Here is a 17,691-nt window from a genome sequence, read left to right as displayed (position 1 = left end):
ACATATAAAATAAAACAATAGATACAAATGACAGAGATCATTCAAAACATGTTTTGCTTTTGTTTGGTCAAAAACTGATGGTTTAAAATAATAATACATACACAATAAACTAACTAAAAATATTGTTGTTGTTTTTTATAAAGAACTGATTTGCATTTGGTATAAAAAAAATTCCAAATAACTAAATAAAGTACTTTCTATTGGAGGCAATACTTCTGTCTTGAATAAAATAATTTGGTAAACAAAAATTTTGCTTTGCACATTGCATGGAAAAAAACTCCAACATTGAGATAAAAATGTGGGGCGGTATAGCTCGGTTGGTAGAGTGGCCGTGCCAGCAACTTGAGGGTTGCAGGTTCGATTCCCGCTTCCGCCATCCTAGTCACTGCCGTTGTGTCCTTGGGCAAGACACTTTACTCACGTGCTCCCAGTGCCACCCACACTGGTTTAAATGTAACTTAGATATTGGGTTTCACTATGTAAAGTGCTTTGAGTCACTAGAGAAAAGCGCTATATAAATATAATTCACTCACAATTCACAAAAAACAAAAAATTTCTGTCTGGAATAAAATATAAATGTGAAAATAAATAATAAAAGTCCAACATTGGCGACGTGCAGAGCGACCACTTTACTGATCATTCTCCATTCTGCGACGTCTCTCTGAGCATACATGGTACATTGTGTAAACAAATCTACAACAGTAAACTTTTTTTGGTTTGTCGTTGCGTTGTTGTTTGACTCGTAATTAGTTGCATTTCCCCCACTTGGCAGGATGTTTCTGTTTCAGATGCTGCAATAAGTTAGTTGTGCTGCTGCCTTATTTTCGACAAACTTTGAAGCGTGCAGTCACTTGTTCTACGCCTGTTGCTACAAATCCAAACCACTGAAGGCACGAATCTTTTCTTTGGAGTAAACGTCTTGCCTTTTTTGCGTTGGCATTAGCAATGTCATGCTATTCGTGTGAATCTCCGCTAAGGAAATGATGAGCAGGGCAACAAAACTGGAATTTATTGATAAAATCAATTTATCGCCAAGGTCTAATACAGGGGTCCGCAACCCGCGGCTCCGGAGCCGCACACAGCTCTTTGATCACTCTAATGTGGCTCAGCTTCATAATGTCCGACCCCCCCCCGATTATCCCGAGAGATTTCCGGAGTTAAATGCCTCTCTCCGATTTTCGCCGAGTCGATAATATGGAGGGCGTGTCCTGATGGCAAAGCTTTAACAGTCCTCTAGAACTTGTCGTCGCGCCCGCCTTTATATAATGTTATCTGCGTGCCAGCCGGCCACATGTAGTATTCAGCCTCAGTTGATTCACGACAGTAACTGCAAAGCATACTTAGTCAACAGCCATACAAGTTACACTGAAAGTTGTGAATTAAAAAACTTTTAACACGCTTACTAATATGTGCCACACTGTGAACCCACACCAAACAAGAATGACAAACACATTTCTGGAGAACGTCCTCACTGTAACACAACATAAACACAACAGAATAAATACCCAGAATCCCATGCATCCCTAACTCTTCCGGGCTACATTATGCACCCCCGCTAGCACGAAACCCCGCCCCCCCAACCCCGCCCACCTCAACCGACGCACGAAGGGGGGGAGGGATTTGGTGCTAGCGGAGGTGCATAATGTAGCGCGGAAGAGTTAGGGAATCATGGGATTCTGGGTATCTATTCTGTGGTGTTTATGTTGTTTTACAGTGAGGATGTTCTCCAGAAATGTGTTTGTTATTCTTGTTTGGTGTGGGTTCACAGTGTGGCGCATATTAGTAAGAGTGTTAAAGTTGCTTATATCACAACTCTCTCTGTAACCTGTTTGGGAGGGGTGGGAAGTCTGATGCTGTCAAACGGCATTAATTTGAAACTCGCGGGCCGCGAGTCTGAGACCCCTGGTTAATACATAGCACAAAGTAAAAAAACAACTCTGTATGCAGTGTTATTTCATTTTAAATTTCAAAAGAGTTTTGTGGCTCCCATTGTTTTCTTTATTTTGTGAAACAGGTCACAATGGCTCTTTGGGTGGTAAAGTTTGCCGACCCCTGGTCTAATAGAAGGTCGTCAACAATTTTTTATGCCCTAATTCTGAAAATATTCAGTTAATAATAGTAATCCCACTTTGCGGTAATTCACATGCGATAAACGAGGGACAACTGCAATTGTGAAATCATTTTTTTAAGATAAATTCTAAAAAGTTTGAACGGCTCATTAAACGAATGTACAGTCTTACCCCTGTTCTGCCATGCCGTCCATGAACTCCTGTTTAGAGAACTCGCATTGCGTTGCAGCCCGGAACTTCCAGGCTATAAGAAGAACACTTATACTGGCTGGGTCCAAACCAAGATCATCACAGAACTGTTGAACCCCGTCGATGCCGATCTTGTTGTCATCATGAGGATCTAAGGGTAAGGATGTGAAATGCTATTAATCAGTTTATCATTACATAATTATACCAAGTAGTTATGCAAATCTGTAAAATTATTAAAAGGAATATGAATTTAAAATAACAGGATTAGTATTGTTCTTTCCATACCTCTATATCTGCTGTACAGATGATCGAGCTTCTTCCTGTCTAAGGCTGGATTTTGGAAAAACTTGTCAGTAGCTACATCTAGTTTCCAGTCGTGTTGTGACAGACAAGACAGTGCAGTCTTCTCATTGGATTGTGTGAAAATCATGAACTGACGAATTTTATCCTTCTGTGAGGACTTCAACTTGTTCTGCGAAAAGACAAAACAACACACTATCTGAGAAACGCTGGCATCGGCTGTCAAACGTACGTATCCAAAAACGCACCCCAGTGTCCAGGACTAAGCTGTGAAGCACACTGCGAGTCTGACTTAATAACATACTGTAGACTCATAAGTAGGGGTATAACAATTGATCACTAAATAGTAGGGGTGTAACGGTACACAAAAATTTTGGTTCGGTAAGTACCTCGGTTTAGAGGGCACGGTTCGGTTCAATTTCGGTACAGTAAGAAAAAAAATAAATATGAATTTTTGGGTTATTTATTTACCAAATTTGTAAACAATGGCTTGCTCCTTCTAACATTGGGAACACTATAATCATTCTGCCCACGTTAATCCACATTAAACTGCCTCAAGTTGTTGCTTGGATTAAATAAAATGACAACTTTTCTTCTATGTATAAAAAGTGTAATATTAAACAGTTTCAAGTCAACTCATCATGCATAATTTATCACAGCATTGGGGAACCCTGTAGTTGATTTTTTATTATGAAAATGTTATATTTGTATCAACGTGATAGCAGGGACCCTGCCATTCAAAACTAGGTTGCTACATTACTAATGATTAATGTAACTATGGCTGAAAAATAGTACAATAGCAATAGGAGAGACTATTCATCCCTGAACACCATGGAGTTAATGTAGGCTTAATGATGCACTTACATCATTATATACACTATCAGAGACAGAAACTCTTCATTTAACATAATGTCCTTTTTTGCTGCTTCAACACACCTCAATCAACACTGTCCGTAACACACACACACGCACACGCACACACCGCAAAATGAGCAAACGTTACGCTAAAAGCTAACTAGCCTTCACCTAAAGCCAGGACTGTGAGTGAGTTGAGCTGCAGTTTGTTTCTAGAAGGTCAACGGGCTCATAGTGATGTTTAGAAAGTAGTTGACTTGGAAGAGTTTAGTATGATTTGGGAAGAGTGCGTTGCTCACCTGCTAAACGACTATCTGCTCGAGGCTGAAGCGCTGACGAGGGGCGCTCTGAATACGCACTGCTGATTGGCTTGTTATCGCTAATGTTGTAACCAATCAGATGGTTGTGTGGGAGGGACAATGCAGGGTGCTGTGCAGGAGACAGAGGCAGAACGGAGCGTAGCAGCTTTTTTAAGACTTTAGCATAAGCGGCTACTTCATATGTTCGTGTGGAACTCGTTCGGTACACCTCCGCACCGAACCGAAACCCCCGTACCGAAGCGGTTCAATACAATTACACGTACCGTTACACCCCTACTATGTAGACAGATCGATTCACATTCCTAAATTTCAAGTATATTACTTTCGATCAAAGAGTGTTTTTAAGCGAATTGATTGATTTTATTAATACTACAAAAAAAAAACATTGGGTTTAATTAGGGCAGATTTTATATGAAGTTTATCACTTTTGATGATGAGAATGTTCAACGTTAAGTCTGTTTGCACGTCAGTGGCTCCATCAAAACAAAAATGGCGATCTGCAAACGCCTCAAGACAATATCATAATAATAACAACACAATAAAATGTAGCAAAAGCCACGACAAAGACAAACTTTTTTTTTGTAAGGGGCGCCGGAAGTTGGCTGACGCAACTTAACCTACTCAGTGGCCTAGTGGTTAGAGTGTCCGCCCTGAGATGGGTAGGTTGTGAGTTCAAACCCCGGCCGAGTCATACCAAAGACTATAAATCAACATATAAATATGGGGCCCATACGGGCAGCACGGTGAAAGAGGGGTTAGTGCGTCTGCCTCACAATACGAAGGTCCTGAGTAGTCCTGGGTTCAATCCCGGGCTTGGGATCTTTCTGTGTGGAGTTTGCATGTTCTCCCCGACTGCGTGGGTTTTCTCTTGGTACTCCGGCTTCCTCCCACTTCCAAAGACATGCACCTAGGAATAGGTTGATTGGCAACACTAAATTGGCTCTAGTGTCTTAATGTGAATGTTGTTTGGCTATTTGAGTTGCGATGAGGTGGCGACTTGTCCAGGGTGTACCCCGCTTTCCGCCCGATTGTAGCTCAGATAGGCACCAGCGCCCCCCGCAACCCCAAAGGGAATAAGTGGTAGAAAATGGATGGATGGGGCCCATTACCAAACTGCTTGGCACTCAGCATCAAGGGTTGGAATTGGGGGTTAAATGACCAAAATTGATCCCCACTGCTCCCCTCACCTTCCAGGAGGTGAAGAAGGGGATGCAGAGGACAATTTTCACCACACCGTGTGTGTGTGACAATCATTGATACTTTAACTTAACTGTCTCCCTTTAATGTTTGTCTGCTCTTGAATGGGATTACGCTCAAAATCTTAATTTCCCCGCAGGCATTATTAATGTAATTCTGATTCTGAAACGACACAGCACAATAGTAAAAAGCCACACAACACAACTTTGAGCTACAAAAGACGCAACCGACACAACAGGATTGACAGCGGAGCAAGTTAAGACAACGCATCGACTTCCGGAACACAACTTGCTACTGGCAGCTATGGAAAAGTAATTTTGTCAGAAATAAAGAAATAAAAGAGATGGATGAAGGGAGCTATGGAAATTAGGAATCCAGGGGCCAACACCATCAGCAGGGATGAGGGGGCATCATCCACACACCTAGGACACTGTCCTTTATCAACAACGCCCGGGCGTAGAACAGATACTGTATGGCCGGGTCGGGGAACTTTATTCAGCAGGTAAATCTACATTTAAAATGTTGGTTACCGTACTTTTATTGAAAGTTGCTTGAATGTTGAAAATGTGAGCACAAAATGTTTACTCTCGTTAATTCAACCTAGAGTGTTGGTTGCAATTAGGGCTGGGCGATACATCGATATAAACGATATATCGCGGGTTTGTCTCTGTGCGATATAGAAAATGACTTTATCGTAGTATTCGAGTATACGTTCTCACGCAGGACTTTTAGCTGCAGGCATTACACTTCAGGCTCTCCTCGCTCTTTCCTCTCTTTCCTTCTCACAGACGAGTAAGCGCACATTCTTACATACGTCACAAACTGTCACGTCATACGTCACATACACGCCCTCGCCCAGTGGAGAGGTAGCGGCGTTGCTAACGTAGCCGTATGAGAGAAAGATGGTGCGGATCTGCCAAAAAATAAAGGAAAACTTAATTCCCAATAAAAACAGCAGGTGGCGGTGGTTCGGCTTCAAGTGGGAATATGTCGAACAGACAACTGTAATTTGTCAAGTGTGGGGAAAAAGCGTTGCTATAAAAAGTAGCATTACTGCTAATATGTAGCATCATTTGCAAAGTCACTCGCTAGAGAATGAAGACAATTTCATAACTTTAGTAACATACCACATAGTGAAGGACGAATACTATTTGATTTCCTATTATGCAGCTCATTTTTATTTGACACTCAAAATTTCTCTGACAATCTTGCAATTTATGTTTAGGAAATGACTTGAATGTTTGTGCCATTGCTTAAGGGGAACATTATCACCAAACCTATGCAAGCGTCAATATATACCTTGATGTTGCAGAAAAAAGACCATGTATTTTTTTAACCGATTTCCGAACTCTAAATGGGTGAATTTTGGCAAATAAACGCCTTTCTGTTTATCGGTCTTTTAGCGATGACGTCAGAACGTGACGTCACCGAGGTAACATACCCGCCGTATTCATTTTCACATTACAAACACCGGGTCTCAGCTCTGTTATTTTCCGTTTTTTGGACTATTTTTTGGAACCTTGGAGACATCATGCCTCGTCGGTGTGTTGTCGGAGGGTGTAACAACACTAACAGGGAGGGATTCAAGTTGCACCACTGGCAAGATATCTGCTGCCAGACCCCCATTGAATGTGCCAGAGTGTCTTCACATTTGACCGGCGATGCTAAGACGGACATGGCACAGAGATGTATGGATAACTTGCAGATGCATTTGCAACGATTAAGTCAACGAAATCACAAAGGTGAGTTTTGTTGACTTATGTGCTAATCAGACATATTTGGTCACGGCATGACTGCCAGCTAATCGATGCTAACATGCTATGCTAATCGATGCTAACATGCTATTTACGCTAGTTGTATGTACATTTGAAACTAGATACCCACGTTTAATGCAAAACAAACACTTACCAATCGACGGATTTAAGTTGCTCCAGTGTCACAAGATGCGAAAGTCCTGATCGTTTGGTCCGCACATTTTACCGGCGATGCTAATAAGGCAGCCATGCTATGGGCCACTTCATTAGGTACACCCATGCTATGGCCGAATAGCGTCAATAGCTATTCGCTCAATAGCTTCAATTTCTTCTTCAATTTCGTTTTCGCTATCTGCCTCCATACTCCGACCATTTGTTTCAATACATGCGTAATCTGTTGAATCGCTTAAGCCGCTGAAATCCGAGTCTGAATCCGAGTTAATGTCGCTATATCTTGCTGTGGTAACCGCCATGTTGTTTGTATTGGGAGCACTGTATGGCGTCACAGGGAAATGGATAGTGGTTTCGAAGATAGCGAAATAAGACACTTCACCCTTGCTCCTGATGGGTGCTGGTTGGCGCCTTGCATGGCAGCTCCCTCCATCAGTGTGTGAATGTGTGTGTGAATGGGTAAATGTGGAAGTAGTGTCAAAGCACTTTGAGTACCTTGAAGGTAGAAAAGCGCTATACAAGCACAACCCATTTTTTTTTATTTTTTTTTTTACTGAAACCCATTACTACCCACCACGCAGTCTGATAGTTTATATATCAGTGATGAAATATTAACATTGCAACACATGCCAATACGGCCCTTTTAGTTTACTAAATTTCCCGGGAATTTTTTTCTTGAAAACGTCGCGTAATGATGACGCGTACGATTGACGTCACGGGCTGTTAGGAATATGAGCACCGCGCACACACACACAGCTAAAAGTCGTCTGCTTTAACGGCATAATTACACAGTATTTTGGAGATCTGTGTTGCTGAATCCTTTGCAATTTGTTCAATTAATATTGGAGAAGTCAATGTAGAAAGATGGAGTTGGGACGCTTCAGCCTTTAGCCACACAAACACACGGTAATTCCTTGTTTAAAATTCACGGAGGTGAAATTTTACTATGGATCAGAGCGGTCAAGCGAACATGAATCACGATCAAATGTCAACCAGCAGGTTTCGGTGACAAAATTGTGGTAAAAAATTGCTTCTTACCGGCTATCAGCTGAGCTTGCCCCGTCCATAAAGCTGCCGTCGACTTCGCTTAGACACTGCGCGTCAACACACCTCTCCGACTATCAGGTACTGTTAAACTCACTAAATCACTAGCAACACAATAGAAAGATAAGGGATTTCCCAGAATTATTGTAGTAAATGTTTCTAAATACATATGAATCCGTCTCAATGCAATCAAATTTTTTTTTATTCTAGTTTGTCGCTATCAATATCCTCAAACACAAATATTGCATCCTCGCTCAAATTAATGGGGAAATTGTCGTTTTCTCGGTCCAAAGAGCACTTTTTGTTGGAGGCTCCTATTAAAATCAATATGAATATGTGAGGAGCCATCAAACATGTGACGTTATCGTCTGCGACTTCCGGTAGAGGCAGGGCTTTTCTCTTAGCTCCGAAAGTTGCGAACTTTATCGTGGATGTTCTCTACTAAATCCTTTCAGCAAAAATATGGCAATATCGTGAAATGATCAAGTATGACACATAGAATGGACCTGCTATCCCCGTTTAAATAAGAAAATCTCATTTCAGTAGGCCTTTAGTACCAAATTCCTTTACAAGGAAAATAGAGACTTCACTTGCAGTGTCCAGTATCCACCATATATTCCCAGAGGTGGGTAGAGTAGCCAGAAATTGTACTCAAGTAAGAGTACTGTTACTTTAGAGATTTATTACTCAAGTAAAAGTAAAGAGTAGTCACCCAAATATTTACTTGAGTAAAAGTAAAATGTATGTTGTGAAAAAACTACTCAAGTACTGAGTAACTGATGAGTAACCTGTTTGTTTAATGATTACTGCAACAAATAATGCACAAAAACATAAAAATAGCAACGAGCAAATTCAGAGCCAGGAATATCTCTTAAGCAACTAAAACAATATTATATATGAAATAATAGTACATTATAATAAATAAAAAAACTAAGGCACATTGAGCCACAATAACTTACCAGCACCATAGGCTCAGTAGGCATTCAGTGATTGATTGATTGATTGAAACTTGTATTAGTAGATTGCACAGTACAGTACATATTCCGTACAATTGACCACTAAATGGTAACACCCCAATAAGTTTTTCAACCTTAATCAATTACTTAATAAATGACCAAGTCGAGGTGATCTACCTCTTATATACATACACACATGTATATATGTATATATATATATATACATATATATATATATATATACACACATTTACATATACAGTATATCATTTATATTTACTTATTTTACCGTTTTTGTTCACATGTTAAAGGTGTTTTAATGAATATACATGCATGTTTAACAGAGATTCCTAGACAAGAATATAAGTTGGTGTATTACCTGATTCTGATGAATTGCACTGATTGTAATCAGACAGTATAGTGCTGATAACGTCCACGTTTTCAAATGGAGGAGAAAAAAAGTTCCTCTTTTTTGTCTAATACCACATGAAAGTCGTTGGTTTTTGGCATCTTATTTGTCCAGCTTCCATATTCGTTTTTATACACTTTACAAGAAATACATTGGCGGCAAATTCCGGAGCTTGCTAGCTTGTTTGCTCTGGCTTTCCGAGATTCTTATTTTGTTAGCGCAGGCGCAAAGGCGCGGCGCTTTTATTGTGAAGACAGGAACCGTGCGATCAGTCTTTAGGCTTTTGACGGGAAGTACGGTTGAAATAAAACTTTTGATTAATTGATTGAAACCTTTATTAGTAGATTGCACAGTACAGTACATATTTCGTACAATTGACCACTAAATGGTAACACCCCAATAAGTTTTTCAACTTGTTTAAGTCAGGTTTTACGTGTGACGGTCATGTGACCGCCTGGCTCTGTTTGATTGGTCCAACGTCACCAGTGACTGGATGTGATTGGTGAAACGCAGGCATGCGTAGATCCTATTTTGAAAAACCAAAACAAACATTAATAGATTGATAAAACAAAGTAGCGAGTAGCGAGCTGAATGTAGATAAATGGAGCGGAGTAAAAGTAGCGTGTCTTCTCTATAAATATACTCAAGTAAAAGTAAAAGTATGTTGCATAAAAACTACTCTTAGAAGTACAATTTATCCCAAAAGTTACTCAAGTAGATGTAACAAAGTATATGTAGCGCGTTACTACCCACCTCTGTATATTTCAGTCATACATGTTGAATTTTGATGGCAAAAGGTTACTGAATATATCGTTTCAGATTGTATCGTTCTGGAAAAAAAACATTATCGTCCCTGAACCGTATCGGCAACCACGATTTCTGAATCGAATCGTCGTTTAAACGAATCGTTGACCTAATTACATAGAACCTTAAGCTAGCACCAACAATACAACAGTTAGGGGGACTATTTAGACGCTAGAAGACTGTTGACAGCTGTGCCAAACTGACGATCGTTCGCCTGAGAAGGATACACCTTACGAGTCGACAATATGACGATGTTGTATCATCGCGATGATGAGTTGTTATCAAACCTTGCTCTGCTAGCTAAATGGAGGAGTTGGCCTCATTACCTTCAGCTAGTTAGCGCCTGCTAACATGCAGAGGTACGTTTGTTTAAGACTCATAAGAGCTGTTTAAGTTCCTTAAGACACTTTGTTGACCAAACCGATCATGTTATCGCAATGTGTTGTGTTATCAGCGCCGTACGTGAACAAAGTGTAATATTTCTTACCATGTTTGTCTCTGCCCGTCTCCTTTTCCTCCCATCAAGCTGGCTAACGCGTGTAAAGTTGTTGCAGAAACAAAAAGGGTTCCGGTTTAAACTATGCGTTTCACAATAAAATACACAGACATCTTTTACTCGCTGGTAAATCTCAAAAGACGCACCAAATACGGTTTTGTGATTATTTGCAGAATATAGCAGTTAATATTGTACGTAGATACTAAAGTTTTTTGCTATAAAAAGTCAAGGTACCAACAATGGGTTGCAATGATGCTTTTATAATGAAACACTTTGCCGGAAGTGACCAAATCATTGTTGCGTGAACAAAGCGCAATTTTTCTTACCATGTTTGTCTCTGCCCGTCTCCCTTTCCTCCCATCAAGCTGGCTAACGCGTGTAAAGTTGTTGCAGAAACAAAAATGGTTCCGGTTTAAACTATGCTTTTCACAATAAAATACACAGACAGCTTTAACTCGCTGGTAAATCTCAAACAAACACACCAAATACGGTTTTATGATTCTTTGCAGAATATAGCAGTTAATATTGTATGTATATACCAAAGTTTTTTGTTATAAAAAGTCATGGTACCAACAATGGGTTGCAATGATGCTTTTATAATGAAACACTTTGCCGGAAGTAACCAAATCATTGTTGTGAGTGATCATTTCCAATAAGTACGAGTGTTTGCACGTCTCTCTGAATGTTTAGACACTACTGGAGAGGTTACAGGTCAAGTGGAAGTCGTACCGACACCGGTTTGTGCCTTGGATTGCACTAAACATTTCTAAAAATGAGAAAACCCTCCGACACGTGAAAAAGCGCTCTGAGGACAAGTTGGTCCCGGACGAAGAGGTGTCAGGAAGCCTGTTGCGTCTCTTCAGAGTCCTCTACAGTCATGGGGCTCATCGTCACGTGGACCTGCAGGCGGTCAAAGGTCATTTTCACGTACAAATGACAAGTGACAACGAACTTAGTGCACATGATGCCATGTTCCGGTCACTTGGCTTCTGTATTGAGCGGAAGCGGAGCACACTGCCTTATGCAGGCTGCGGAGTGTTCGTCTCAAGAGGAGTGGTACCCAAAGGAGCTACAGTCGCCATGTACCCTGGCACCATCTACCAACCTTACGAGCCTATTCTTCTGCAGTCCATCCGAAACCCATTTGTATTTCGATGTCTGGATGGTGTCTTGGTTGACGGGAACGACAAAGCCATCTCCAAAATGGTGTACAAGTCCTGCAGTGCCAGGGACCGAATGGGCCCTTTGGTGATGAGTGACACCAGCTGGCTCACGGTCAGCCCAGAGAACCCGCTCGCAGTGGGCCAGTATGTGAACAACTGCTCCAACGAGTGGCCCGCCAATGTGTGTTACCAGGAGTACGATGTTCCCGACACGTTTCCCATTGAGTTTCGCCGATATCTTCCCAATGTCAACTATGGCCCTCACTCACAGAGACCTCTTCGGTGCGTGGTGCTCGTATCGCTCCGGGACATTACAGCAGGAGATGAGCTCTTTTCCAACTACTACACAATTGTACAGTAGTCAACATTCTAAGGCAGGGGTCGGGAACCTTTTTGGCTGAGAGAGCCAAGAATCCAAATATTTTAAAATTTATTTCCGTAAGAGCCATATAAACATTTTTTCAACACTGAACCACTAAATGTGTGCATTTTTAAATAAGACCAACATTTCTAGAGTATAATAGGTCTCTTATTCTTTGTAGTCAGTTGGAAGTGTGTCTTAATGAAATTAAACAATAGATGTCCGCTAACTTTTTGCAACTTAACGCCAAAAAAACGGAAATGCTGATTGTCGGTCCTGCTAGACACCGACCTCTATTTAATAATAAAACTTTAACATTTGACAACCAAATAATAAAACAAGGTGACTCGGTAAAAAATCTGGGTATTATCTTCGACCCAACTCTCTCCTTTGAGTCACACATTAAAAGCGTTACTAAAACAGCCTTCTTTCATCTCCGTAATATCTCTAAAATTCGCTCCATTTTGTCCACTAAAGACGCCGAGATCATTACCCATGCGTTTGTTACGTCTTGTCTCGATTACTGTAACGTATTATTTTCGGGTCTCCCCATGTCCAGCATTAAAAGATTACAGTTGGTACAAAATGCGGCTGCTAGACTTTTGACAAGAACAAGAAAGTTTGATCACATTACGCCTGTACTGGCTCACCTGCACTGGCTTCCTGTGCACTTAAGATGTGACTTTAAGGTTTTACTACTTACGTATAAAATACTACACGGTCTAGCTCCAGCCTATCTTGCCGATTGTATTGTACCATATGTCCCGGCAAGAAATCTGCGTTCAAAAGACTCCGGCTTATTAGTGATTCCTAGAGCCCAAAAAAAGTCTGCGGGCTATGGAGCGTTTTCCGTTCGGGCTCCAGTGCTCTGGAATGCCCTCCTGGTAACAGTTCGAGATGCCACCTCAGTAGAAGCATTTAAGTCTCACCTTAAAACTCATCTGTATACTCTAGCCTTTAAATAGACCTCCTTTTTAGACCAGTTGATCTGCCGCTTCTTTTCTTTCTCCTATGTCCCCCCCTCCCTTGTGGAGGGGGTCCGGTCCGATGACCATGGATGAAGTACTGGCTGTCCAGAGTCGAGACCCAGGATGGACCGCTCGTCGGGACCCAGGATGGACCGCTCGTCGGGACCCAGGATGGACCGCTCGCCTGTATCGATTGGGGACATCTCTACGCTGCTGATCCGCCTCCGCTTGAGATGGTCTCCTGTTGACGGGACTCTCGCTGCTGTCTTGGATCCGCTTTGAACTGAACTCTCGCGGCTGTGTTGGAGCCACTATGGATTGAACTTTCACAGTATCATGTTAGACCCGCTCGACATCCATTGCTTTCGGTCCCCTACAGGGGGGGGGGGACCACATCTGAGGTCCTCTCCAAGGTTTCTCATAGTCAGCATTTTCACTGGCGTCCCACTGGATGTGAATTCTCCCTGCCCACTGGGTGTGAGTTTTCCTTGCCCTTTTGTGGGTTCTTCCGAGGATGTTGTAGTCGTAATGATTTGTGCAGTCCTTTGAGACATTTGTGATTTGGGGCTATATAAATAAACATTGATTGATTGATTGATTTGTAATAATATTGTTATTCTGAAGCTAACTGTGGAGGAGGCGTGGCCTGCGGGCCTGCAGCGAAGCGGGGTGTTGCCATGATCGGCCTCGAAATTAGCGACAGATGCGTAGATGGCCCACCTTTGCCTTGTTATCTAATCACCTGTCGCTCTGTTATAAGCAGCAGCCAGGAGGAGAGACCGGGTTGGGGCTAGAGCCAGAACGCGAGCGAGAACGAAAGAGGAAAAGACAATTGCTAGGAAGCAATTATTGAAAAATAAAATAATATTGTAACCCTGAAACAGGCTCTCATGTCGGTGCTTGGTGGTCTGAAGAACCCCCAGGAGGGCAAGCCCCACACTAACCAAAAATAAATACATAACTTCTTACCATTAACGCAACTTCATGAACAGGTGCGGTAGAAAATGAATGGATGGATTCAAAATGCATGACAATTTTTTCATATTTTGTGTGTTATTTTTAACACTGTGATTACAAGTGGAATTATTCATTACTTATCGTGTTACGAAATGTCAGCCCGGATTTATCCGAGAGCCAGATGCTGTCATCAAAAGAGCCACATCTTGCTCTAGAGCCATCGGTTCTCTACCCCTGTTCTAAGGACTTATTATCTATGGTTTAAGAACAGGAAAAACATATTTTTAGTTCCTTGTGTGATGTATATTGTTGGACTGAAAGCAAAAACTATTCTTATTTTTGTCAGTTAGGTAGGTAGGTAGGTAGGTCGGTCTTCATTGTCATTACACAAGAACAACCCATTTCGAGAATAGACAAACAAACAGTCTACTGTATTACAGAACAAGGCGCCCCATAAAAGATGGAAAAAAGGTCAACGCTGGGGGAGGTTGAGTAAAAAAATACAATCTAGACTGGGCTCCTGAGGGGGCCCAGTCTGGAGTGGGAAAAAAAACCCTCCATAGCAAAGCACATATACATATTGCAGGGGTGTCAAACTCATTTTAGATCGGGGGCCACATGGAAAATAAATCTACTCCCAAGTGGGCCGGGCTGTAAAAATCACGGCGCAAGAACTTAGAAATAAAGACATCTTCAGATTGAACAAGCACATTATGAAAATGTACAAATCATAATGTTGTTTTTTTTACACGTACATGTTGCGGTTAATAGTATTATATCTTTATTTTTCGTTATTTATACTTTCTGAATAAATTATGCAGTGATGTTCATCAGTCAACTGTGTTAATTTTCAATCTATGAAGATAAAAAAATTATATTAAAATTAAATTACAGGATGTTATTCATGTAGTTTGCCTCGACTGGTGCACTAACAACATGAGGTTAGTTTTTTTTCATATGTACCATCATCTACACCATGGGTGTCAAACTCTGGCCCGCGGGCCAAATATGGCCCGCCATGTAATTTAATTTGGCCCTTGAGGCAAAATCAATTTAGCATTAGAGCTGGCCCGCCGGTGTTATACAGCGTCGGTGCCGCTAATACTCATACTTGCCGACCATCCTAATTTTCCCGGTAGACTCCCGAAGTTCAGTGCCCCTCCCGAAAATCTCCCGGGGCAACCATTCTCCCGAATTTCTACCGATTTCCACCTGGACAACTATATTGGGGGCGTGCATTTAAGTTACTGCCTTTAGCGTTCTCTACAACCTGTCGTCACGTCCGCTTTTCCTCTATACTAACAGAGTGTCACATAATATTTGTGGCTTTTACACAAACACAGACACACAAGTGAATGCAAGGCATACTTGGTCAACAGCCATACAGGTCACACTGAGGGTGGCCGTATAAACAACTTTAGCACTGTTACAAATATGCGCCACACTGTGAACCCACACCAAACAAGAATGACAAACACATTTCGGGTGAACATCCGCAACAGAACAAATACCCAGAAACCCTTGCAGCACTAACTCTTTCGGGAAACTTCCAGCAAACTGACCAATAATTAACATTTTATTCATGCATTTTCTCTTGCTACTTCAAGGCTTGAATGTTTGGTTCATTCATTATTGTTATTTTATTTTCAAATGTATTATTAGCCTGTGGAAAAAAATTGATATTTACCTCAGAAGATTGCAAATACAAAAAAAGGCATAACATTTGTATTTAATTTTATTTGACATGCCATTGATATTTTTTTAATTATTATTATTATTATTTGAAACTGGATTTTGCATGTCACTAAAGTTATATAAGCCTTGCTTGTTCAATATTCAATGCAAAACTTGTTTGGGTCCCTATTAAAAGGTTCATTTGTTCAACCTTGGCCCGCGGCTTTGTTCAGTTTAAAATTTTGGCCCACTCTGTTTGACACCCCTGATCTACACAGATGCAAATAATTGCTATTGCGACATCAAGTGACACGCTTAAAACGGCAGTTTCTTTCATTCAAAAATTCCGGTTCATTTTTATACTTAGCAAACTCATCTCACGGGCCGGATAAAACCTGTTCACGGGCCTGATCCGGCCCGCGGGCCTCACGTTTGACACCCCTGACATATTACAACATACATCTCGAGACTTGCAACAGAGGGGAGGGAGTAGGGGTTCCGGCGGCAGGCTGCAGCTCTTCAGGCGCTGCCCAGCCGTCCATCACCCCCTGGTTACTGGTGCACTCTGTTTTGAAGGACCTTGTGTAAGAAAACTAGTCAAAGATCATCTCTAAAGTGAGAATGTGTCAATGGTCCGTGGGCCGAAAAAAGCTATTTTTTTCTCTGTAACAGATCCACGAGTGTGGAAAATAGTCTCATACCGCCATATATAATTTTTTTAGGTAGTAAGAATTGACAGGTTCAATAGATGGCAAATTGGAAGCCTGTAAGAAAATATAAAAAACATAAAAACTGAAAGCTCAGTCACCAGAATTTTACTGTAAAATTTACTGTGGTTTTCACATCAAGTTACCATATTTTCCGGACTTTAGGGCGCACTTAAAATCATTTTTATTTGGTCAAAACTCGACCCGGTGCACCTAATTTACGGAATAATTCTGGTTTTGCTTACCAACTTGGAAGCAATTTTATTTCGTACATGGTGAAATGATAATTGTGACCAGTAGATGGCAGTCAAACATAAGATCGATACTGTACGTGTAGACAGCACTATGATTGCAATATGACTCAAGTAAGCATCACCAACATTTTACATGTTTCATTGACAATATAGAGCATTACACACGGCACTCAAAAATATATCATAATGTTTTAGTACGACTTGGGTAAGCTATGAAGCCGCTTGATGGATTGTACTGTGCTTCAATATACGAGTATTATTATGGTGTGTGTATAAGGGAAGACATATTATCTGGTGTTTTGTTTAGCAATATTATGCAAAAGCAACTTGTCTTACGTTCTGGTACCTGCTGGTCTGTATTTGGGATCTGCATAAATCTTGAAAAATTGCGCGCATCCGCCTTTGTAGTCCGTGGCGACAACGTAGTCGATAAGCTTCTTCTTTTTCTCTATCCTCTTGTTATGGGACATTCATCCTCCGCTGTTGCCATTTGTAATATAAAGTAATGTAATGTTCTTAGTTCGCCATGAAAGTGCTAAAACATACCGGTGTAGTGAGTTAAAATCATTCACCCAAAGAACTTTAGTTATTAGAGCGTTCTGGTTGGACGTTTTTTCACCAGTGAGCCACGGATGAGGAGATGCTGCTCCGTTATTGATTTAAGTAAAGTCTGAATGTCTTCAAAACGGTTAGCTCCATCTTTTGACACTTCTTCCACTCCCGTCCTTGCACGCTACACCGCCACAACAAAGATGACAGAGAAAAGACGCTGCCGAAGGTGAGCCACGCAAATAGGACCGCCCACAAAACAGTGCATCCGGAAGCGACTGTCAGAAAGCGTCTTGAAGATGATCTGTAAAACATAATCCATGCAACATTTTCACCAAAGAATCACCATTACGTGTTATGTAGACCACAAGGAAGTGTTTTACTTTTAGAAAAAAATTATAATAATATGACTCCTTTAATGCGCCTTATAATCCGGTTTGCCTACTAAATGAAAAAAGATAAAAAATAGACCATTCCTCGGCAGTGTGCCTTTT

At 41.2% G+C, this 17,691-nt stretch overlaps 2 protein-coding genes across 3 annotated transcripts in view; one reads left to right on the top strand and one right to left on the bottom strand.

The window, feature by feature from the left end:
- Window positions 1–10,960, bottom strand: part of dcun1d1 (DCN1, defective in cullin neddylation 1, domain containing 1 (S. cerevisiae)) — a 32,540-nt gene extending 21,580 nt beyond the window's left edge. The window contains exons 1-3 of one of the 2 annotated variants that reach the window (XM_061890244.1): window positions 10,891–10,960; window positions 2,544–2,730; window positions 2,241–2,409 (exon numbers count right to left, since the gene is read on the bottom strand). In XM_061890244.1, the coding sequence (XP_061746228.1) occupies window positions 2,241–2,409; window positions 2,544–2,730; window positions 10,891–10,893 (359 nt within the window). In that variant the 5' untranslated portion in view covers window positions 10,894–10,960. Of the gene's footprint in view, window positions 1–2,240; window positions 2,410–2,543; window positions 2,731–10,555; window positions 10,684–10,890 lie in introns of those variants that run through there. The other variant, XM_061890243.1, reaches the window with a different exon arrangement.
- A 248-nt stretch (window positions 10,961–11,208) lies between these two features.
- On the top strand, window positions 11,209–12,677 carry setd9 (SET domain containing 9). Its single transcript, XM_061890245.1, has one exon. The coding sequence runs from the start codon at window positions 11,498–11,500 to the stop codon at window positions 12,086–12,088; it is 591 nt and encodes a 196-aa protein (XP_061746229.1). The 5' UTR covers window positions 11,209–11,497; the 3' UTR covers window positions 12,089–12,677.
- Window positions 12,678–17,691: the final 5,014 nt, after the last annotated feature.

This window comes from Nerophis ophidion, linkage group LG28, assembly GCF_033978795.1.
Source record: "Nerophis ophidion isolate RoL-2023_Sa linkage group LG28, RoL_Noph_v1.0, whole genome shotgun sequence".
Classification (NCBI taxonomy): Eukaryota; Metazoa; Chordata; class Actinopteri; order Syngnathiformes; family Syngnathidae; genus Nerophis; species Nerophis ophidion.
The sequence above is the reverse complement of the archived record's forward strand: the minus strand, read 5'-3'. Positions and strand labels throughout refer to the sequence as shown.

Bases quoted from the DNA above. Each gene is read 5' to 3' on its own strand.
- setd9 (XM_061890245.1), top strand. From the start codon at position 11,498: ATGACAAGTGACAACGAACTTAGTGCACATGATGCCATGTTCCGGTCA.